Here is a 25,425-nt window from a genome sequence, read left to right as displayed (position 1 = left end):
CTGGTTCAATGGGCATAAGTAGTTGCACATCAACAAAGATATAGAATTTTGTGTCAATCAACTGAAGCAGCTCAGCCAGAGGCTTGAGGTAGATATTAAATACAATGGGAGACAGTATGGATCCCTGTGACACACCACAGTTCAGTGTCCAAGGTAATGCTGTGCTGTTGTCAAAGAGAATTGATGGTTGTCTGTCTGACAAATAAGATTTGAACCATGTAAATACTGTGCCACCCACAGTGTCACGGTGAGAAATCCAGCAACACTAGTATCAAGACAGATCCTCTGTCACAGTTTCTATGCAGATCATCGAGAAGGGACACAAGAACTGTCTCTGTTCTGTACCTAGGTCTGAAGTCAGATTGACATGGGTCTAGCCAATTACTTTCACTTAGCCAATCTAAGTTGAATGCAGACTGTTCTATAAGTTTTTCCAGGAAAGAAATGTTAGAGATTCGTCATTAGCTTTCAAGCTTGTCCTGCTCAAGGGACTTCTTTTTCAGTAGGGGTACATCACAATTCTTTTTTTAGTGCTGTTGGCAGCTGCCCTTCCACAAAAGAGGTTTTAATTTTTGTGCCCCTTCAATGAGGCCTGTGTTTGCTCGATGTACTATCTTTGCTTGGCAGGGATCAAGAGGGCAAGCTGTCAGCAGTAGACCTTTCAGGATTTTCTTTCAAGAGCTTCCTCTGTGATCTGGTTGAATGAGTTCCTGTGCATGGTGGGGAAGAGGGAGTGTTTGCCTCATTAGCTGATGAGAGGGTTGATAGGACTGTCTGTAGGTCCTGATGGAGACTTTTAATCTTCCTGGCAAAGTATGTCGTCAAATCTTTGCTGGCTGGGCTGGTTCTGTTGTGGAGTTTGCAGTAGGGTGTTTACTATTTTAAATAGTTCCTTGGTTGAATTTGCAGCTTGTTCAATGTGTTGAGAGAAATGTTTTTTTGGCTATTATTAAGGCCTGGCGGTACATTGCCACGTGTTTCTTACAGTTGAGCCTGTCTTCATCTAGGTGAGATTTGTGTCATTTTCTTTCAAGTTGGCATCCTTGACGCTTAAGGACCCATAGGTCTGGGGAGAACCATGGTCAATGTTTATGCACAGAGCATAGGACCTTCTTTAGAGGGGCTGTTTTTTTCCAATTACGTTGCTAAGTGTGCATTCCAGATATCAACCTGTTCTGACACCGTTATCATCTTTTCATCCACATTGGGTTTGGACAAGGTCTCTAGGAAATTATCTGCAGTCAGATTTTACGTCTCGAAATTTCTTCGAAACTTTGGTTGGGCCCATCTGTTTTTGGTAGTATTTAATAGAAAATATGATTAGAAAATGATCTGTCCACGATAGGGGTTTTATCTTGATGCTACCAGTCTTGTGTTCAAAGTTGTTGACCCCTTTGCACAACACCAAGTCTAGCATATGGCCCTTTTCATGAGTGGGAGATTCAATCACCTCAGTGAATCCTAAACCTGCCATCATACCAAGGAAGGCAGCAAAGGTGGTGTCTGGAGTTTCGATGTGTAGGTTCAAGTCTCCCATGATCAGTAACCTAGGGATACTGAGGTAGCTCAGGGTTACCTCAGTCACCAAATTCAGCAGTTGTTGCACAGATGACGTGTTGTTGTGAGGTGCTCTGTAGACCACGAGCAACCACAGTGGTTTCTTACCTTCCCAGCTGTATTAGGAGACATTCTGACTCAGACAGGTGGGGGATGGAAACTCTGCGCAGTTTGATCATCTCTAGGATCAGGACTGCTACCCCTCTACCCTGCTTCCCTTGTCTCGGTTGGTGCAGGATACAGAATCCTGTGAGGCACAGTTGTCAACTGGACTCATCTGCTTTCATCCAGCCAGGTCTCAGTTATTTCCAGGATGTCTAGGTAGTATTCACTGAGGACATCATGGATCACAAGAAATTTTTTATTGGCTTATCTGGCATTTACTATGCCCAAGTTTCCAAGTAGCGGTCTGTTAGGTAGGGGTTACTTGATGATAAGACTCTTTATGCTTCGTCCTTCCCCTACATCAGTCCACAATCCTGGAATGTTCTGCCACGACAGCTTAAGGAGCTCGTCGACCATCATTAGTTCAAGAAGACCTTAAAAACCTTCTTATTCACCAAGGTTTATCCCCCTGGCTACTCCTCTGTTTAACCTCTATCTCTTGTTGGCTCTTCACCCCTGTCATTTACCCGTGTCATCCCATGTACCTTCCCCTCCTGTCACATTCTGTTTCTGTGCCATCTCTGTATTGAATTGTATCCTCTTGACTTAATGTAAGCCACATTGTGCCTGCTTATGTAGGAAAACATAGGGGGAAAATGCACCAAATAAATAAATAAATAAAATGATAGGCAAGTAGCTGTGTGGGTATAGTTAGATAGGTGTAAATTATGCAGACAGTACTTGATGAGAATCTCTGAAGTGTCTACTTCTTGAGAAGTTGAGATTCTCTAGGAGATATGTAGAGAGTCAGCCCTATAGAACTGCTTATTCTATCTATATTTTATGCAGAGGCCCTGCACCACCCTTGCACTGCAGTGATTTGTCTCCCCTCCCCCCCTGAAGCCTGAGAATGCCATTCGTGGTCACCCCAATTGGACTCCAAAAGGATCCCTTCTCAGCAGTCAAGAGTCCACCAAGCAGAAAGGCTCCAACAAACCTGTGGAGAAAGAGGCAGTTGGGCCTTGAAATCCTGAGGCGGGGATCAGCGTGATGTGGATCTCCTTCAGCAAAGGATATGTAAGCTGGACTGTAAAAGCCTACTTCAGATGTGCCTGAAGAAGACAGTGTTGCACAACAGACTCTTGCAGTTCTTCTTGTTCTATCATCCCAATAAAGGGATATCAGTTAAAAAAACCCACTTTCAGTATGGATTGCAGATTGCATATCCTTTTGTTAAGCTAATGCAAATACTATACCTCCACCTAGAGTAACAGTGCACCAGTTGAAGGCTACAGCAGCCACTTACCTTATGTAGCAACAAAATATATCTGTACGGTCCTCATACATTCTTTCATAAGACACTATTGTCTAGATATAAAGCCTTCAATGACTCTGTTTATTGGTAGGACACTCAGTTGAAGGCTACAGCAGAATCAGTAGCCACTTACCTTATGTAGCAACAAAATATCTCTGTATGGTTCTCATACATTTTTTCACAAGGCACTATTGTCTAGATATAAAGCCTTCAATGACTCTGTTTATTGGGAGGACAATCATACACACAATAAGTAGTTAGTATTTTAACTGCTCACCTCCACAGTTATCCATGTTGCAAACACCACCACCCCAACACTCAAAGAAAACAGAAAAGTTCATGCTAGAATATATAAATAAAAGTTAACAGAGTTTGGAAAAAGTTTTCCTTCTTTACTTATAAGTTATAAATTGTAACTCTAAGCTTGGCAGACTCAACATGTGTGACTATTGTGACTATTGTGATTCTGCTTTTGCCCATGGATAAAGCAAAGTTGCAGACCTCCCAGTGGAGAGCAGGAATCAATAGCCACACTATCCTGCTCACCCTATCCAGGGCTGAGGCATGCTTCTGAATGAACTGAGATGTTTCTAAAGAATGCTGCTGGGCAAGAACTTCTAAACATGCTCAGAAACTTTTTCCAGAGGTTTCTGAGCTTTAGAACAAGGGACCAACTCAGCTATCACATGGCGATAACTCATGTGTGGCTGTTGGATACTGCTGTCCATGGAGAACGTCCGTTACAGGTATGCAACTTCAGTTTACATTTCCTTCCTTATTTACATAGTAATATAGTAAGTGATGGCAGATAAAGACCTGAACGGTCCATCCAATCTGCCCAACAGTCACACTCTATCAATTCATGATTAAATCAACAATGAATGTGATATTACATACTTTATCACGAGTGTTTCTTTGGCGTTTCTGGGACATAGACCGTAGAAGTCCGCCCGGCTCTATCCTTATGTTCCACCTACTGGAGTTGCCATCAAAGCCCACTCCAGCCTATCCAAATCCATCTTGTCATTTGCAGGACCCAGACTGTAAATGTCTGCCCAGCACTGTCCTCAGTTCCAGCTACTGAAATTGCCATCCCCGCAGGCCTTGTTCTCCGTCCTTGTTCCGTCCCCACAGGCTCTGTCCCCGTCCCAACCCCATGGACTCTGTCCTCATCTGCAGAAGCCTTGAATAATTATGATTTTATATTTAAATCTTTTTATTAAAGTATAAAAAGGAACAATATGCTATGTAACTTTTGTGTATAAATTACACATAGAAAACAATAACAACAGTGAGCAACTATAAATAACCCTCCTCACCACAACCCTCTCTACCCTTCCAACCCCAACAATAGCTGATTTCTACTACCCCAAGGAATCCTAATCCACTCTGTAAAAATGTCCATGGGTACAAAATACAACCCGTTCTGTATAACCTACAGGGGAGAAATATGCCCTATGAAGCACTGTTATGATTTTTTAATCTGTGAATGAATAAGTCATCAACAATCTCAGGATTCACTCTAGCTCCCCTGTCTTCCACAGTCTCTCCTGCAATAGAAGATGTACAGGTTCCCCCAAGCAAATGTTGCTAGTTGTGGATAGCATGTTTGTTAGTTTTTCCAAAAAATCAAAATATCGTTGTCTACATCACTCAAACATCAATAACAGTCCAGTTCATTAACAGGCTTCAAAGTAGAAAATGACACGGGTACAAAATTTGTCCCTGTCCCCCGTGGGCTCTGCTCCCAACCCCTCCCCCCTCCCCCGTGGGATCTGTCCCCGTCCCTGCAAGCTCTGTCCACGTCTCCATCCCTGTGTCATTCTCTGCTTTCCAGCGTATCCTAAACCAGATTGCCATATACAGACACAAACCTAAAATGTCTGCCTGGCACCGGCCTTACTTTGTCACAGCCGGAGTAGCCGTCCAAGTGTCACTCACACATCCACCCCCTGCAGCATTGAAGAGGTTTTTAAAAAAAAAATTATTTTTGCTTTCTACCATCTATTTTCTAAATAGAGTTCCTCTGTGTTCATCCCACACCTATCTGAATTCCGTCACAGTTTTTGTTTCTACCACCTCCCTCAGGAGGGCATGCCAGGCATCAATCACCCTCTCCATGAAAAAGAATTTCCTGACATTACTCCTAAGTTTACCACCCCGCAACCTCAGTTCATGTCCTCTAGTTTTATCATTACCTCATACCCGAGTATCATGAATAATTTAGTCTGTTTAAAAAGCATTAGTGTACCCACTTATTCTATGTTACATTCTTCATGCACGTGCCAAGGAATTACTGAAACAGTTGTGTCATGGTGTTTTGGAGAAACTGCTCAGAATAGTATGGAGTGGTGGTGTAAGCATAATCAGATCAATAGACAGAATTGCTTCCCATTCACGATTTGTATTTATATGTTATTGTTCATTAATAAAAATTAATAAAAAAAATAAAGGTGGTCTATTTACTTAAGAGTGGAGATCTAGGAAAAGCATTATTTTCAAAACCATGCTCAGTATTTCCAAACTGACAGAATTATAAGAGGAGATAACAGAGATAAAATTTCACTGAATAAGGGTAAAGCAAAAACATTAGCACAGAAACCTAACAGCCAAGTATGCACAAGCAGGAGTAAAAGCCTACATAAAGATCTCTTACAAGGAACATATTGCCATGACATTTTAGCAATTTTTATGGATTTGCCAGAAAGTAAAACTAGTTTTACTATTTTATTTTACTGTTCATAATATTTACTGGCTTATAAACTCAAAAAGTCATTAACTCCCAGGCCAGAAACTTCTTTTAGCCAATCAGCAATATAAAACCCTCCACTGCCATTTACCTGTGAATTTGAATGTTGGTACTGTCCATTGTAACCAGTCCATTTGCTGCAGTCCTTCTATATCCTGCAGGAGGCCTCTCCAGCATATCAATAGGATACCAGTATCTGACCAGAACGCCTTCACTTCTAAGGTAAGTCTCTACCTGTACCAACTCATTTACCTGAAAACATAAAATGAATATCTTGTTTGCATACTTACTTCAAGGCTTTTAACACATCTGGATTTATGATGTTATCATTTAAAGAGTAATTTTACAAAGGCCTGTCTAAGAATAAAGCTAATTTTACACATAAAAAAGGTCTTTTTATAAAATTGTGCAGCTATATATGTGTACTGATAAGATGCTGGGTACTTATATACGTGAAACATAAGCATTTCTCTGAGTGCAGAGGGACGTTTTGTATGTGCATGTCTTATAAAATATTCACTACACTGCTGGAACAGGTGTATAAATTTGTATGCATGAATTTGTTCACTACTGATGTCGGTTTTGTGTGGCTATTTTGTAAGGCTGTAAGTTAATCGCAGATAACTATGCAATTAATGCAGTAATCATTAATCATGATTTTAAAAAAAGAAATTGACTTCCGGTTGGGCTATGGAGGCGTAAGGCGGTGGTGGTTCGCTTCTCTGGAGCACCCGTTTTAATCAGCACTCGGAAACATCTTTCTCCTGAAAGAGACTCGAAGAGTATTTTCAGAGCGTCGTGGGTCGGATGCGACTTCTGTGGAGCTAGTTATCAGCACGGATGGCTGCCAAATCGGCAAGGAAGGGGAATCGGGAGAAGGGCCGGTTGACAGAATCTAAGATGGCGGATAAAAGCACGTCGTTGTACCAGACGCCGAGTTCGCAGTGGGCAGCAGAAATATAATCGCAGAGGTCAAATTGGCAGTGGATTTTGGACAAATTGGACGGAATTGAAGGAGAGGTATGTGGCAATGGCAACGGAACTCCAAACAGTGCAACAGAGAGTGGGGAACATCGAGGATGTAGTACAGAAGGTGACGGAGGGGCAGCCACAGGTATTAAAGCACTTGACAGAATTGGAAGAAAGGATAGAAGACCTAGAAAACCGCTCTTGCAGAAACAACTTAAGGCTAGTAGGTTTGCCGGAGTTGCTCCCAGAGAAAGACTTGAGGAAGTTTCTGGAGGCCTGACTTCCAGAGGCGTTAGCGCTCTCAGATCTTGCTGGTGTATTTCGGGTGGAGAGGGCGCATCGGTTGGGACAGCGCAAGGAGGGAGAAGATCGCCATAGAGTGATAATCTTCAGAATACTAAACTATGTCCACAAAATGCTGATAATACAAGCAATGCGGGGAGGCACTCAGTTGAAATATCAAAATGGACGCATTTTATGCTTTCAGGACTACTCCGCAAAAGTGTCTGCAGCCCGGAAGGCTTTTGTGCCAATATGCTCAAAACTGTTTGATCTAAAACTCCGCTTTAGCCTACTATATCCAGTGAGACTGAAAGTCATGGAGCATGGTCAGGCGCACTATTTTGATCGAGTGGAAGAAGCGAGAGCATTTTTGGACAGGCTGGTAGCCAAATGCATAGATCAGAAGTGACAATTAGGCTTCATAGATGGTGGACAGGACTGAGGAGGACTCCAAATCTTTTGAATATCTAATGGCAGTTGGACCCAACAGCCTGCAGTTTTATTATAATTTACAAGTTTTGAGGGTTATAAGATACACATGAGCCTGGGTCTGAAAGCAGAGTTGAACTCCCATTCGGCAAGAGACGTCCAAGGCCTTTGCTACTAAATTCCTACCAGAAGTGGACTCCATAACTTAGTACTCTCTAGTGTGAGGAGAGATTTGGATGAAGCGTGTGTGGTTGATTGCAGTATATTTACATCCAAACCTCAACTCTGTACTAGTTGGGCTTGGGAGACCCGACATTCAGAACATGGAGCAAGGTGGAGCTGCAGGTTGGCAGCGAACTTATGTGACATTTGTTGCCAACCACTTCTTGAGAGGGAGTTTCCATAGTTTGATTCTGTTAAAATAGGAAAATTTTAGTGTGTATGTGAAGGTGGGAGTGTATTGGGGGAGGGGGGGGGTTATCCCTGGTTTTTTTTCCCCCCCTCTCTCTCTTCCCCTCTTCTATTAAGGTCAAAAAGAAAATGCTCCAGAGGGGGATAAACATGTCCGGTTGAGGGCACTGAGCCTTCAACAAAGAGCCAATTTGGGAGTCAGGACTAACTGGGGAGAGGGTTCCCTGGCGCCCAAGACTGAGAGCAAGGGTGTGTGGTAGGTTGGAAACTGGTGCAAAGTCATTAACATGAAGGGATTTCACAATTTGAAGTTGTACATACAGCTTACTTTGTTGGGCAACTGGGTGTTTTGGCATGAATGTGAGAGATTTACCCCTAGTTTTTTTTTTCCTCTTCTCTCTCACTTCTTACTCCTCCCTTGGAGAACGATGATCAGCTCATGGGCATTGTCAGTAGGGAGGGGTTCTTGGGGGAAAGCTTCTAGTCTGTTTTACGTAGTTCTGGGCTCAGGAGCTGGGAGGTTCTGGTAGTTTAGCGGAACGTGTGGGGTTATAGGGTTGGGAAGGTTCAATGGGATGGGGGGGTGGGGCAAGGAACGGTGCAGTGTCCAATAACTTAGGGAGAACTCAACTGGTTCCAAGCTTGGGGGGTTGGTTTGTTCACATTCCAGGGGGGTGGAGGCTAGGACACCTTTCCAGTATAATTAAGGCAAGATTGATTACTAGTGGGAACTGTAATCTTTCTGAGCGTCAGGGGATAGGTTGAAATGTCTAGTTTGAAGTTCACTACTTGGAGTGTTGGTGGAATACATTCTCCGATCAAAAGGCAGAAGCTGTTAAAAGCTCTTAACGATAGGGGGACCTCCGTTGCCTTCCTACAGGAGACTCACCTCCCCGCGGTGGAACATGCAAAACTGTAGAAGAGATTTTTGAGATGCCAGCAGTGGGCAGAAGGGGGGGAGTGGTGATCCTGATCAGAAAGGGATTACATCTGGAGACCAAAAGGGTTGTGGTGGATCCGGAGGGCAGGTTTGTTCTAGCCTCGGAGATATTGGAGCAAAAACCTCTTTTGCTGTGTAATCTTTATGCTCCAAACTTTAAGAAAAAGTTTTTTGTGTGGGTGATTAGTGAGATTCTTGAAATGGGTGTGGCGCAGATAGTAGTGGGGGGAGGACATGAATGATGTGGCGGACCCTTCCTTGGATCACTCCAAGCCGACGGACAGGGAATTGGCTAGGACAGAACGAGGGGTGAATTTATTGAGCTCCGCGTTAGGTCTGGTGGATATATGGAGGACCCTTAATCCCCTGGAAAGAGACTACATGCATTTATCTACAGTACATTCCACAATGTCTAGAATAGACTATCTGGTGCTTTCTAGGGAGCTACTAACTCAGGTGGTGGATGTAAGGATAGGTCCGATAATGATCTCGGACCATGCCTGGGTAGAGTTAGGGATACAGGGGGGAGGCTCTATGAGCACAGGGAGTGCATGGAGATTTCCATCTTCCTTTACAGTGACGGTCACTTTTTGCCGTACTTGCTTACCAAATGGCAGATTTATAGGGAGTCTAATGGAAATCATAGATCCGACCCAATCTTGTTTTGGGAAGCGGCGAAGGCGGTCCTCCGAGGGGAGATCATCTCCTATGTTAGCTTCCAGAGGAAGGCAAGGCATAGGGAAGTGCTCGAAGGTGGTCCTCCGAGGGGAGATCATCTCCTATGTTAGCTTCCAGAGGAAGGCAAGGCGTAGGGAAGTGCTCCAGTTGGAAAAGAGAGTAACCTCTCTTTGCAAACAATATGGGGCAGAACATTCCTTGCAGATCAAGAAGCAATTGTTGGAAACGCAACAAGCCCTGAATGAATTATTGCATGCGCAGGCAAAGAAATATTGGGCATACTATAAATTCCAGCTCTATCGGTTTGCAAATAAGAGTAGCAGATTCTTGGCCAGTCTTGTGCGTGGTAGAACAGGGCATCATAAAATATCCACAATACCAGATTTGAGGGGAGATCGGAAACACGAGGATGGGGCTATCAATAAGATCCTCTCGGAGATTTTTGCTAGGCTTTACGAGCAGCAGACGCCGCCGCCGGTAGCCAGTGAGGTATATTTTTATCCAGTTTGGATCTGCCTAAAGTTATGGAGTCGGAGTTAGTCCAGCTGAATGCACCTATAATGGCGGAAGAACTGGAATGGGTAATTAAGACAGAGTGCCTTGGGAAAGGTCTCAGGTCTGGATGGCTTGCGTAATGAGTTTTACAAATTATTGCAGTCGGACATAAGTCCGGTTTTGGCGGATGTTTTTAATAATTTCATTCAATGAGAGCAGTTACCTCCGCATCTTAACACGGCTCAAATTATAGTACTTCAGAAGCCGGGTAGGCCGGCGGATTGCCTGGACTCATATCGTCCAATCTCGTTGCTTAATAAGGAGGCAAACTTTTTGGCCAAGATCATGGCTAATAGGTTGTCGCAAATTCTTCCCTCCTTGGTGGCCGTGCCTCAGGAGGGGTTCACATGTGGGAGGGTGACTGCAAAAAACATGAGAAGAATTCTGGTGGCTTTGGAAACTATTGGATTAGAGAAAGCTCCAGCTCTACTAATAAGCTTCGATGCAGAAAAAGTGTTCGATAGGGTGGAGTGGGGTTCATTTTTGGGGTGTTGGAAGCGTATAGTATAGAGGGTTGGTTTGTACAGGTGGTGCGGACCCTGTATTCAGATCCGAAGGTGCAGGTGTGTGCTAATGGCGGACTGGTTCCCTATCAGACGGGGAGGCCCGACAGGGCTGCCCCTTGTCACTGCTACTTTTTGTTTTAACCCTGGACCCTCTTTTGAGGGGGCTTCAGAATAATCCAGATATTCAGCAGGTGCAGATAGGGAATCTTATTTTCAAGTCCACAGTGTTTGCCGATGATTTGTTGTTGCTTATCATGAACCCACGGTATTCGCTGCCACACCTAATGGAAAGCTTGACAAAGTATTTATTTATTTATTTGTTGCATTTATACCCCGCTCTTTCCCGCTCGGTAGCAGGTTCAGTGCGGCTTACATAATATCACAGAAAGAACACAGCTGTAGCAATAGTAGAGGTGCAGTACTCAGTGGCAGACGGATCACTCACTGTACGGTCTTTTTCAAGACCTTTTTAGATCCTGTCTGCAGATCTTTCATTCGCAATATTTTTTGAGCATTGAGACTCCTGATGTAGTGCATCTGGCCGAAACATGACGTTGTGTCAAGTCATTTTCTATGTATAATTGTTTTATTATTATTTGTTTTCAAACTATTAAACGTCATATATTTTAATTTTACCTTGGTTGCAGTCTTTGGATAGCCTGGCTCACACTCCCACCTTTTTTTATTTGTATGTATGACAAACCTTACCTATCTGTCTACTGCGAAGGGATCTGGTGATGATTCAGCGGATGGTGACGAAGTTCTGTTGGGGGGGAAGGAAGCCAAAAATGAAGTGGCACTATTTGATAGGCACCCAAAAATCAGGAGGGTTGGGGCTTCCCGACCTTCGGAAATATAACCAAGCATGCTTGCTTCGCCACCTATGGGACTGGTCATTCACGGATGTAGTATTAGAACAGGCTTACTTTCGCCCATGGCACCTAAACTATCTACTTCACACTCCCAGGGGAAGGCTGCCGGAGAGAACTCGTAGGAGTGTGCTGCTTAGACCCCTTTGGTTACTGTGGAGGGCTGTGCTCCCCCTGTGGAATCAATGCCTGACTAGCAGTGTATGGTTGCAGGGGAATCCAGATTTTAGGCAGGGCGGAGACAACAGAGTTTTTCAATCCTTGAAAGAGAAGAGGGTACTTTTGCTAGAACATTTAATTAAAGAGGATGGGTCACTAATGTCATCTCATGATTTTTCGAATCATTGTGCGCAGGGCCCAGGTACGCGTTTTGCTTACTGTCAAATACTGCATTATGTGCGTTCCTTGCCGGGGGGCAGTTTGTCCCCACGGTTTCGACACCAGCTGAGAGAAGATTTGGAGAGAGATATCGATTTCTTGGTTTCACGGTGAGTTATGCAGGAAGTCTCAAGTCAAAGACTTACAAAAAGTCGCAGACAGGTGGAATAAGGAGGTGGGTAGGACAATTTCAATGCAGATGATACTGTCTTCTCTTAAGTGGCTCACGTCTGGTGCATAGTGCGGAATTGCAGGAGTGCCATTTTCGGATGGTACACAGGGCTTATTTCTCCCAGAGACAGGCTTTTCGTGCCGGGTTGATGGAGACACCTTGTTGCAGAAAATGTAAGAGGGCAGAGGCAACCTTCATCCATGGGATATGGCAATGCAGACACATTACCTTGTTCTGGACGGCAATAGCTCATTTTCTTCATGGAGTGGTAGGGCGGGCAATCACTCTTATCATTTGAGAGAGCAGTGTTTAGTGAGACGTGTTTGTGGCAGGGGAGAACGCAGGGAGAGAAGTTGTTCCTGGGTAAGTCATGTATACTAGGGAGAAAGTACATCCTAAACCACTGGATCCAGGATCACCCTCCCTCCTTTTGGTATTGGAGGAACAAACTGCATGAACTAATGGTTTGGGAGTCTCGAGGGGCAGGTGTGTCTCCTGGGAGGCAGCGTACGTTCCTGGCGATATGGGAGGCCTATTTCAATAAGATCTCGCCAAGGTCAAGCAGTCAAATATTGAACCAATTACCCTGGAGGAATTAGGTCCACTTGAGGGGGTAAAAGTGCGGCGCTGCACCATAGAAGGGGGGGAAGGGTAGTTCTGGGGGAAAGGGCATTGGTTATTGTTATGGGTGGGGGAGGGGCCAAGGGTAGTGGCTTTCCTTACAGTTGATGTGGGTATTGTTATAGTTGACGCGGTTTTGGGGGGTACACTAGTTTAATAACACATGGGAGAATACTGTCATTGAGGCAATTTGTTGGACTGTAACATCTGCTGATAGTTAAGGTGGAAAGTCGGGGAAGGTTTTAAACAATGGGGAAAGTTAGCTGAAGTTTTCTTTGTTTGTCTCCTATCGACACTTGTGCGGGTAACTTTGCAAATATGAATGTTTGGTTATTAATGGTTAAGGGGGGAGGAAGGGAGGGTTGAATCAGGTTTGGACTTGTCCCTGTCTTTACACTGCAGGGGGGTTGGCAGGAGGTGGGGAGAAAGGGAAGTTGGCCGGGCTATTCAAAGTTATTTATATTGAGAATGTACTACATTTGTTTGTTTGCGGATTCTTTAATAAAAAAGTTAGAATATCAAAAAGAATTTAATCGCATTGCAGCATCTCCTCCAAACATCTCTTCTGCTCTCTTCCATTCCTGACCCGTCCTCAGCATGATCCAGCATCTTTCCCTCCAACCAGGATTCAACATCACCTCCGCACATCAGCCTAACTTAAAAATGATCTTGTGTTGGTCCTCAGCAGCAGCAGTGGTGCACATATGCTGCCTGCAGTCTATTCCAAAGCTTTCCCTCTGGCCTATTCTGCCTCCTCTGATATCACTTCTTGTTTTTGCATGGGCGGGATGGGTCAGAGGGAAATCTTCGGACCTGGCTGCAGACAGCCACTCTAAGGGACCAACAGAAGACCACCCTGAAGGAAGACTGGGGGGAAGTGAGAGAGGGCAGATGCCAAACCCTGAGTGGGGGGAGTGGAGTGAGCTGCAGACCTGCAAGCACAACTGGAGGGGTTACCAGTTGAAGCTATTGCCAAAGCAGTAAGCTCCAGCAGCCACGAAAAGAACTTTATGTTGCTACTCATGAGGGTGGAAGGGAGGGACAGTGAGGTGCTGAACAATAGGAGGGAGGGAGAGAGAGAGAAAGAAAGAGATAATTGACCTGGAGGAAAAGGAAAGGGAGGAGGGGAAGAGAAAGTGAGATATGTTGAATCTTGGGGGCAGGAGAGAGGGAGATTATCAGTCTTTTACGCTAGGGAAGGGGGATGGGATTTGATATACAGCCTTTCTCTGTTACATATTATATACAGGTACTTATTTTGTACCTGGTGCAATGGAGATTTAACTGATTTTGCCCAGAGTGACAAGGAGCTGCAGTGGGAAATAGACAAATGAACAAGCTTGAATCTTCTGATTGAGATTAAAATGGTTTAATTTTGCGATTGATCAAGATAAAAAAGTTTAATCGAAATACAGCCCTACTATTTTTTAGAGACATATAAGTTCCTATGGCTTTTTTTGTTTGTTTGGGATTTTTTAAAATAAACTAGGCCTTTTTTTAAATTTTTCATACGGATATTCTGTTATAAAGTTACTCCTCACAAGTTGCTCTATAGTTTTTCATCACTTCAGCTATGCTGTTCCAGAAGAATCTTACACACAGGGTAGGCCCTGGTTTTCCTTAGTGCCAAAATATTGTATGCGCATTCATTTTGCTCTATTGTAAAAAAAAAAATTAAAAAATAAAATATAAAGAAATCTTCTAAGACACACTAGATTTTTATTTCTATTAAAAAAAAAAAGAACAAAAAAACTTACATAATGTTAACGTATTACCACTGGTCATACACAGCGCTGTACAGTGGTGCTAAGTATTCAAGCTTGATACGTCCCTTCCCTGACAGGGTTTACAATCTAATTAGGTAGCTGAGGCAATGGACAATAAAAGTGATTTATTCAAGGTTTAATTGACAGGAGATGGCGAGAGCGTACTTGGCCCATTATCTGGCTTGAAGCTTGTTGCCAAAACAATAGTAAATGATTATTAGAAATAAGAACCGCCTATGCGTGGATCAGCATGGATGAACAGTTTGCTTTGGTTTGAGTGTATCAAGATGGCGGTTATAGCTTCAGCCCTGTCACATGACACTGTCTCCTGTCAATTAAACTTCCTTGGACTTACTCAGTGTCACAAAGTGTCAATAAAAGAAGCAGCAACTGAACCCTGACCTCCCTGGTTCTCAGCTCACTGCTTCTAACCAGTAAACCACTCCCTCTGTAAATTAGTTTAACTGGTCATCTCCACTGTTTTCTGCCTGTCAGTTTAACTAAGACATTCTTTATATAAATTTTCTTAATAAAAGTTTCTTACTGAATCTACATCCAGGACAACTCCATGTAGAGCAAAGGTCTTCAGCATTCCTCGAATGGCAAATTTAGGTAATGCAGTCCCAACTGCATTGCTGGCTACATTATTACTCTCTGGCGACCTAATCACCACGGTGAGCCCTAGGGACCAAGGGGACAGAGTTAACTTAGTAAGTACTTTGTGCTCTTTCAATGTGCATGCTATAAATACAGTTTTAAGTAACATACATAGTAAATGACGGCAGATAAAGACCTGAATGGTCCATCCAGTCTGCCCAACAAGATAAACTCATTTTACATGGTATGTGATACTTTATATGTATACCTGAGTTTGAAGTGTATTCAATGGCTGTCCTCCTCACAAGTGAGGATGTGTATACAGTCTCAAAGTGGTATGTTATATGTACAAATGGCTAACACAGCTTTATGGAGGAGTTTATAACATTCACTTCACAGAAATACATGTTCAGCTCACAGGTGGCTTCCTGCACTGCTGCTAAAGCATAATAAAATATCAATATGGATGCTGTAAATGTAAATATCCCTCTCCATTTCCTACGAGTAATGTCATCACCAGGTAAAAAGAAGATTAAGCTTAGATTAATTCCTTTCTAACTTAAGCTTATACATCCCAGGATGAACTAGGAGAGGAGATGAAAACAAAGGGGCAGTCAAGCTGATTAGGTTTTATCACGAAATGGTTAGCCACCCACCTGGGGGTTACCTCGCAGCCACTTAGAGGGTCTATCCCTAGTACAGCTCAGGTCCGCCTGCACCAGATGCTTGTGCTCTACACTAGCACCCTCCTCCCACCAACTGGTCACAACCAACCCTGGGCGAGTCTCCCACTCTCAAATTATCCCCAGTGATTTCTAGGTTACTGGGGCCACACTCCCAGTGGTCCCACAGTTCCCAGAAAGCAATCACAGACCAAACACACAAACCACCAGGATTCTTTATCAGTTCAGACAGAGAGGCAATAAGCTAAATATTGTTTATTGTCTTTTAAAAATTGAACAGTAATAAAAGAAGATACACCACAGAGATCCATAGAACTATGAAGAGACTGGGGGGGGGGGGGGGGGTGGAGGGGAGGAGGGAAGGGAAAGGGGATATCTCTATGATGTATAAAGTGATGTTAAAGTTTGTATATCTAAGTTGTCTATACACTAAAATAAAGTTTAAAAAAAATTGAACAGTAAAGCAAAATAGTGCAATCAGCAAACAATAACAGGTAACTAACATATGGATCAATTATAACACTAACTAAACATTTGTTTACTTCCTAGAAAGTACTTGGGGAGATCAGGGCATATAGTTGTTCACCAGTTATCAAATATAACTGTCTTTTACAGTGCTTCAGAGAAGAGCTCTCTCTTCTGCCGGACTGAAACTGGAGCAAAAGCCAGTACAATTGAAATGAAAAAAGCTCCTTGGCTAATCAGAGCCCAGTCAACATCATCATCTGAAAAATGCTGGTTACACCACTAAGACATTTCCTTATCTGTGTTAGCTAAGGAAAGAAAGGTCAGTTTTTTGTAACAGCTTAAAACATAACATGCACCACCTGCTGGTCAAATTAGAGAAATGCATTTCAAGATGGTTTCCCTTATGTCCTAGCAAAATTAATACAGGCATACATGCAAGTATCGGCCAACTGAAAAGGTAAACAAGGAAAAAACTAAGATCATAAGTCCTATTTTTCTACTCTACTTTTAAAACATTTTTTTACAAGTAAGATAATTACCTTTTCGAACTTTATCAGTGGTGAATTTATTTGCTTCATCTTTGATATCCTCAATGGTAGGTAAATACAGATCTCTTGGGATACCTCCATTTTCCTCGTAAAGAAATTCCACTGTTTGCCGGGCTATATCCACCATGCCTAAAACAGAAAAAGCATTCAGTTAATTTCTTGCAGTTAGGATTTGCAATCTTCAATCTGTATATTAGGCACTTTGTTCTACAGTTTCATTTATCACCTAGCTGCAAGGCTCCCTTAATCTGGTCCAAACCAGACTTTCTCTCAGCCTCATTGCGGAACCGTCTTCTAATTGTAGGAAATACTTTAGTCTCCCAGGCTTTAACCAAAAGAGCATAATGATCCTCCTGGAAAGAGATTAGAACAAAGGACACAAATATTATATATAAAACAAATCTGTTAAAAAAGAGAGCAAAATGTCTTCAAAATATTAGGAATGGCAGAGGACAGTAAAGAAGGACTACATCTACTTAGCTTATTGCTGTTTCATTAAGGGCCTCCCCAACGGTCCCGTTTCGCCAACTGGGGCTTCATCAGGGAAAGAGGGCCCAGCAACAACAGACTGTGGTAAAAACCCAGCAAGCTGTTCGTGCCGTAAAGAAAAACGCATGTTTTTCTTTACAGCACGAACAGCTTGCTGGGTTTTTACTTGCTGGGCCCTCTTTCCCTGATGAAGCCCCAGTTGGCGAAATGGGACCATTGGGGAGGCCCTTAATGAAACAGCAATAAGCTAAGTAGCTGTGGTTTTTGTTGTTTGGCTGTGATGTATGGCAATTACAGATATTAGAAGCGCATGAGTGAAACGATTAGGGAGGAGGTTGGTAGAGGATCAGTGATTACATTAAGGTGACCATATTGATATGATCTTATTGATCAGAAGTTGTCACGAGTCTGAGGTCCTCTCCCCCCCCTTGATTAACATTTATATCTCACAATTTATTGTGTTCATCCGCTATTTTTTTCAGTTGTTATTACATACAATTGAGCGGAGTTGCTCCCAAAGCTTTTTTTGTTACTAGAGGACAGTAAAGAAAATATTTAGTAGAAAGTATTTTCCATTCTCAATTCTTACAATAATGTCATGTAGGACTCTCCCAAAGAAATAATAGTGTCTTACATAGCGAACAAAATTTCATGCACAGGGTCTAAGTAAGCTCTACAAAGTACTTATGGATGAGCTTTATTTTATTTATTTATTGGCCTTAAAACCCTTAGTCCTGGTTTTGGGTGGGACAATTGATTTTTATTTATTTAAAATCTCCTTGCTTCTGTTTTGTACTATATCATAAATAATGCTATTTCAGGGCCTATTCCCCCCCTCAAAATAGCAACATTATTTTGACTCCCATACCAAAGAATACCCAAATCAGCCTGTATAGTCTCTAACTATAGATCATTGGCTTCAATCCCATTACTGGTAAAGGTAATGGAGGGGTTAGTCATGTACCAACTAATGGACTATTTCAGACTTCTTTTTACATAGCTCAAAATCCAGTTTTAGACAGTACTGAAACTGTTCCCACCACCCTCCTAGCTTAGACGAGAGCTTTGCTTTGGTACTAAAATAGTAATACTCCAATTTGATATTTATTTATTAGGATTTATTTACCTCCTTTTTGAAGGAATTCACTCTAGGCAGTACACAGTTGCTGTGCTCTTCATTCATTTTTTTTCCAAGATATCCAGTGCCTTTGACACTGTTGATCATAATATCCTTCTAAACATCCTTGACCATTACAGAATCTGTGGAGCTGTGTTAAAATGTTTCTCAGGCTTCCTAAGGTCTAGATCAGGGCAGGGGCTTAACCAGATAGCCAATTTTGGGTGGGCCTGAGTCCAAGGTGGGTGGGCATGGAATTCATGCCCTCCTCTGTCCCTAGCCCCCCTCTGCTCTGCTCTTCATCCCTCCCTCCACCTGCAAGCCCACAATATTAAATACCTGAGCAGGAGGGGATCTACAAACCCCAACAGCTGAAGATTTCCTCCTGCTCAGACAGCACTTTCCTTGAGCTGATGCCACGGCCATCAGGCTGTGCATGCATGAAAACTACGCATGTGAAGAGGGGCTGGTGTTGGTTTCAGCTCGAGGCAAGTGCTGCCAGCTGCCGTTTGAAAGAGCACTGGCTGCCTGAGGAGGAAATCTTCAGCTGACGGGGTTTGAGGACCTCTGCAAGCCATAGCAAGAGTGCACAATTTTGGGTGGGCCAGAGTCCAAATAGGGTGGGCCCTGGCCCACCCATGGCTATGCCACTGGATCAGGGATAGGCAACTCCGGTCCTCGAGAGCCGCAGGCAGGTCAGGTTTTTAGGATATCCACAATGAATATGCAGGAGATAGATTTGCAAACACTGCCTCCATGGTATGCAAATCTATCTCCTGCATATTCATTGTGGATAACCTGAAAACCTGACCTGCCTGCGGCTCTCGAGGACCGGAGTTGCCTACCCCTGGTCTAGATCATACCAAGTGAACAAGTGAAACAATCAGGTACAATTTCATCAGCAAGGTCCCCTGTTTGTGGAGTGCCCCAGGGCTCTCCATTGTCTCCCATCCTATTTAACATCATGTTGATTCCATTAGGCAATTTCCTAGAGAAAAATGTTCTCTCAACATTCATTTAAGCAGACGATGTTACCATCTAGATTCCATTCACTAAAGAAATAAAATTACTCATATCATCAAATTAGGTATCTCTCTAATGGAATCTTGGGCATCCAATTTCAAATTAAAACTCACCACTGATAAAACTAAATTCTTAATAGTTACTAATCCTCATCACGCTATAAATCTTAAATCATTTACCATTCAGAACATCACATATCCCCTTAATTCAACTATTAAAATCTTAGGAGTCACAATTGACCAATTCCTCACTCTAGAAAACCAAATTTCCAAAGTGGTCTCAAGTGTCTTCAATTCATTATGGAAATTGAGGAGTCAACCATTCTTCGCAAAATCAGTCTTCCATACCTTAGTTCAAATCCCTAGTCCTAACAAAATTTGATTACTGCAACTCTTTTTACACAGGATATAAAAGTGGATCACCTCGAAAAACTACAAACCACTCAAAATACTGCTGCATGTCTCATATTCAGACTACCACACTTCACCAAAACAATCCCCCTTCTGTATGATTTGCATTGTCTGCCAATAAAAGGCAGAATATCATTCAAGCTATGTACCTTCTTTCACAAAATTTTGTATGGTTCAGCCCCAATATACATTTACAACCTCATTGAATTACTCTCACATGCCTCTAAATCATCTAGAGAATATTTTATCCTACATTTCCCAAATTGTAAGAAAGTAACCTACAAAACTATCCATACTGCTAACTTTTCATATCAAGACTCTAAAATTTGGAACTCCTTAGCTAAAACCACCAAATGTACCGATGATTATTTGTTATTCTGAAGTCTACTGAAAACTCACTTCTTCAGTCTAGCCTTAAAGGAAATAAACACTCTTCTCAACTAAACTCAAGGCACTAATTTTTACTTCATCCCACCTCCCACTATTCCTGTCTATCCCAGTTAATCCTAGCCCTTTACCTTTTTCCTCCATATTTCAATTATCTAGCTTATATAAGTAAAGGGTTTGTTTACTAAGCCACCCTTGCGGCTGTCCGTGTGCTAATGCTAACACAGCCCATTTAAAGTGAATGGGCTGTGTCGGCACTAGAGAGGGTTAGTAAACCAAAGTGCAAGTATTTAATTACATCTGTTCCTAACTCAAAGTTTACTGGTCTAACATTATATGATGTATTTTACTTTCTGTTAACATATTCTGAACAATTTCATGCTTTTCTAACGGTTATGTAGGCCACACTGAACCAGAGTTCTACTCGGGCTAATGCGGGATATAAATGTCATAAAGAAATAAATAAAATAAAATAAAATAAAAATGTTCTTTCCCTCCCAGCTTCAGGATTCATTTTCTATTTTGGAGCAGGTTCGCTAAGGGCCCTGTCACTAAGCTGCGCTGTTGGCGCGCAAACTTTTTAGAGCGTGCTAAAACTTAATGCACACTAACACTAGAGACACCTATAGGAATATAATGGGTATCTCTATCATTAGCGCGTGGGAGGCTTCGATGACATGGGCGGAAAAATCACACCGGCGAAGTCAAAATCCGCGATGATGGCAAAGGGCACCAAAAATAAGAAGGGAAAAAACCCGTACGGGCGGCCAACAGGGCTGCTTTTGAAAGCGAAAGGAAACTTGACAGGGAAAAACAAACTCGAAAATAAAGGGGTTTTTTTTGTTTTTGTTTAGACAAAAACGCAATGCGAAGAACTTTTGAAATCAAAAGAAGACTTCTGAATTGGAAGAACGCGGCAAAAGCGCGAGGGTCTCCTCAGGGCACGTAATGACGAAAACACAGCCGTCCCGAGCGCGGAAAAAAGAAGACTAACGAACACTAGCGAGTTCAGGCGGGAAGACGGTCGCACATGCGCGGTGTGCGTGCACGAGGGCTAGCAAATGTCTTTGCTAGAGAAGATCTCCGATTGAAGGGGCTGCCGTGGACGTCACCCATCAGTGAGAACAAGCAGCCTGATTGTCCTCGGAGAATCTAAGTTATACATTGTACCTGGGGCAATGGAAGGCTAAGTGGCTTGCCCAGGGTCACAAGGAGCTGCAGAGGGAATTGAATCTCAACCCACTGCCATCTGTCAGGCAGCAGCAGGAATGGAACCCAGCTCCCCAGGTCTACAAACCACTGCACTAACCATTAGGCCACTTCTCCACTCCATGAATTACAAACACATTGCTTACCCCAGTAACTTTTTTTCCCCTTCCCTTAGGGCTAGGGATACTGCACAGGATCGCACCTCTACCAACTGCTGGAAACTGAGAAATACTGATTCTGGGAGGGACTGCACAGCTAACTCATAGGCTCCACCAGAATTCTGTAGTTCTCAGTCTCCGCCCACGTTCTGGTAGGAGTGCATAACCCACCCGTCTAGACCAGTCTGGAGGGATGCTAAGGAAGATTTTACCTATATTTTAACCGATCATATTCCTTACCCGTGGGATATCATCATCATCATCATCATCACTTTCATCATCTGCAATAGGGGGAGGGTGAGGATCAGGGCCAGATGTGATGAGGTTCTCATAACTGAGTTCTACTTTATAGTGGCAGGAAGCATCACTATCATATTCTACAAGACAAAAACAACACAACGAACCATGGAATTAATAAAACTCAGTTTGTTTGTTTTTTTAGATTGCAATTTTATGTTCCACTGAACAAATTATAGCTCATAATATAAGATGTTCTGTAACTTCTTGGGTACGAATATGCAGAAGTTCTCCAATGTACCAATGCATCTTAAAAACACGATCATGCCATCCTTCTACTCAAACTGCAGAACTGGCTTTCAAAGAATATGGTGTGTCAACTTCAGAATCTCTCTCTTTAAATCGTCTTTACTTCAGAATCTTTATCTTTAAATCGTCTATACTTCATGACAAAATTCAAATGCATTATATTGTTATCACCAGCCAAGTGTATGAACATCAGAGATCAATAGCATAACATCTGCTCTGTGCAAGTTAATCATTGATTTTTTTTTTCAGTTCAATTCCCCTCCCTCACATGACCCAACTCTGACCCTTGTCCGTCGGTATATATCGTTAATATACATATCAACATGAAGAGCCTGATCCACACAGCAAGAAACTTTCCACCTTACTTGCAAACTATCACCTACTCCACATACGGAATGTTAGGGTGCATCTATCTCTTTCCCTCAATATCCAGTGCCATTAACCTTACTTTACACAAATTCCAGACTTCCACTTTCTTCCTCAAGCTGTATTGTTCCCTACACCTCATCTTCTCCTCTTACATCTAGTAAACATTTACATTCTGTCCCACCACCAAGCCAAATTTTTCCAAAGACTGCATATCATTACACTTTTAATTATCAGATCACAGTCTTAAGGAACTCTTTCATTCAGTTGAAGGTGTGAATTATCTCCTACATATTTTAAACATGGCTTGAAAGCTTGATTTTTCAACCAACCCTTTCGCACATCAATAGGAATGGTGCAGCACTTTCTTCCTTCCGTTGGTCTTCAAAATTTAACTACACTTTCTTTCCTTTTTCACTTATATACACTGTCAGCTAGCACATTTGCTTATTTACGATCTGACGAAGAAAGGCAACCTTCGAAAGCTAATCAAGAAATGTATTAAGTTATGTCCAATAAAAAAGGTATCATCTTATTTTCTTTTCCATGTTTTATTTTGTTTGATTTCTATTGATAACCTTAATAGTGGACTAACACGGCTACCACACTCCTTTCCTTCTTCCAAAACCCTTTCTTGCTTTTCTCTTTGTTTTACTTCCCCTACCTTAATTTCCCTCCTTATTTTTGTAAACTTTTTTGGTATGAATCAATTGAAAGAATTTGTCATTTTAATAAAGTCAAGCCAAGATGTGTTTTTGTACACTCTATCTGCCCTATATTCAGTGTTATTTAACCGGCCAGGAACAGTTCCTGGCCGGTTAAATAGTGCTTAACTGGGTATCTGACTATTCAGCAGGAGATGGCCGGTTATCAGCGCTTAGCATATACCAGCTATATCACGCGATATAGCCGGCTATCTGCCAATATTCAGTGCATTGCCGGCTAAGTTTAGCGGCCAAGTTGCGCCATCGAAATAGCAGGCCTATCTTTGGCCGGTTTCAACTTAACTGGCCAGTGCTGAATATTAACTTGGATGGTTAAGTTGAAACTGGTTTAAAATAAACCAGATATTTAATGCCAGTCACCGGAAACGGCCTGGCACTGAATATCCAGGCCTAGCGCCGTCCATGGGAGGCAGCCCAGCTAACTCCCGCAGTCTGAATTTCAGCCCCTATGTTTATGCTTACATATAATATATAAAGTATGCACATACATCACAACTCTGCCCCACCTCCACCCTCAAGAACACTCACATGCAGATTATGTAAAAGTGGGCTTTTTCTTTGGTGTACCTACTTTTTATGTTTATGTGTCCCTGCATAAGACTATTTTCCACATGTAAAATGTTCTTTATCTGAAGAAAATGCTTTATAAATTACCTCCTTAGTGTACTAACATATCTAAAAAACAAAATCACTTTACGTTGCTGAGCTGTGGCCACAGCAGCAATTCGGCAAGGAGGTCCATGGGATCCTGGGTCAGATGCTATACTGGTGCCCGCATCATTGTCACTATCTGAAGCCATGGCAAATGGCAATGCTTCAAAGTTTGCACTGATCTCTTCTGCCAGGTCAATGCATAGATCTGCAGCATTTCTATGTGCTTGACCCTCCGCATAGGCAAACTGACGAGAACCAAAATTAGCCCGAATCTTTGTATTCTGTGAAAAAAAAAATGTAAAGACAACATTTGAAAACTGACCACTGCTTTTAAGTGATGAACCTTCCATTTTGCCAACGTCCTACCCATAAGTTCATTTCCCCTAAGTAAATCCGACAAAGGAGTTAGTCTAGGCTTTTTTTTTTTTTTTAATATGGATTTATTGTACATTACAATGTACAATAAATCCAAATATATATATAAAAAAAAAATCAATGACACAAAGGGTCTCATTTGCTAAGACCTTTTTCTTCACTCTTAAGGTCGACAACCAAAACAGTTACCTAACTAAAAATAGGGTTTCAGTCAGGAAAATCTGACCTGTTCAAGTTCACCCTCCTTTTCTCCACTAAAACATATTTTATTGTATTTCTTCACTGCCTTATCATCTTCCAAGGAAAGGTGGTATATTAAATAAACCATAAACTTTGTACCCCAGTATTGCAGGTTAGTGAATCCCACAGTAAGTTTACTGTTGCATTGCTGCAGCTGTAAATATCAAGATTCAATTTTATTATAGACTTTCTATCCTGCCCAACAGAAAACCATCTGAGCGGCGTACAATCTAAAAAGAAAGAAGAAATTGGCATACAGTACTAACATGAAATAAAAAGGAACTGGGAAAGAACTACAATGGTTATAGAAAAGAGGGGGGATGTAGGAAAGAACAGTAAGGGGGAGAGCTATAAGCCAGACACCCGTAGCTTCATTGGTGGAAAAGCTAAGTGTACGTATCCTGAAATATCATGAGCTCCTAGCTGCAGCAATGCAAAGAGGGCAGTTAGTGATTTAAAGAAGTATTCTCTACCCCTCCCCTCCAATTCCCTTCCAAAATGTATCCTCTGTGCTTGTTGGCACATGCCCTGTGTCCCCATATTGGGTAGTGGAGGGAACAGAAGCAATTTCCAGATGTTTCTGCCCCAGTAGCTCCAGTCCTCAAAATGATGCTCTTAGTACTCTGGCAAGGGGGAAGGGATTGGTGGAGGTTTTCAGAAGGGGTTTAGGAGGGGGATGTTGGGGGGATACTTTATTGAAGCACTGACCCCCATCTCAGTGGACAGCACAAGTCCATCAACTGGTAAATTGGGAAGCTAGGGATGCCCGCCTCACTTATAAGCAGAGGAAACGTTTCTTACTGATTGGGGGGAGGGGGGGAATTATATTTTGAATACTGTTGGATGAGAACCTGTGAGTTCTATAGCCTTAGCGATGTAGGTCCATCCGGTCCGTAAGGGTGATACTGTTTTGGAGGGGAGGAGAGGGAGTGTAGGGGATGGGGAGAGGGATAGATAAGACCAATTTACTTTCCAGAGGAGTGGTGTGGTCATAAGAGTCCAAGACCCCACTCTGGTTATAAGTGGATTGTAGTATCGGCATTCAGGAGAGGTAGGGGATTGGCAGGGGTATGAGGGGTGGGTCTCACTCTTGTTCTAAATATAATATTTCTTGCTGTGTTGTTGTGT

The 25,425-nt window shown here is 42.5% G+C and overlaps 1 protein-coding gene across 1 annotated transcript in view; it reads right to left on the bottom strand.

The window, feature by feature from the left end:
* The window catches only part of HECTD4 (HECT domain E3 ubiquitin protein ligase 4), a 467,625-nt gene that overhangs the window by 112,397 nt on the left and 329,803 nt on the right, over positions 1–25,425 (bottom strand). Inside the window, 6 exon segments of the mRNA XM_030218637.1 lie at positions 5,818–5,978; positions 14,847–14,983; positions 16,590–16,727; positions 16,825–16,951; positions 21,632–21,768; positions 23,726–23,963. Of these exon segments, the coding sequence (XP_030074497.1) occupies positions 5,818–5,978; positions 14,847–14,983; positions 16,590–16,727; positions 16,825–16,951; positions 21,632–21,768; positions 23,726–23,963 (938 nt within the window).

Source organism: Microcaecilia unicolor, chromosome 11, assembly GCF_901765095.1.
Source record: "Microcaecilia unicolor chromosome 11, aMicUni1.1, whole genome shotgun sequence".
Classification (NCBI taxonomy): Eukaryota; Metazoa; Chordata; class Amphibia; order Gymnophiona; family Siphonopidae; genus Microcaecilia; species Microcaecilia unicolor.
This window is presented reverse-complemented; position numbering and strand designations above follow the sequence as displayed.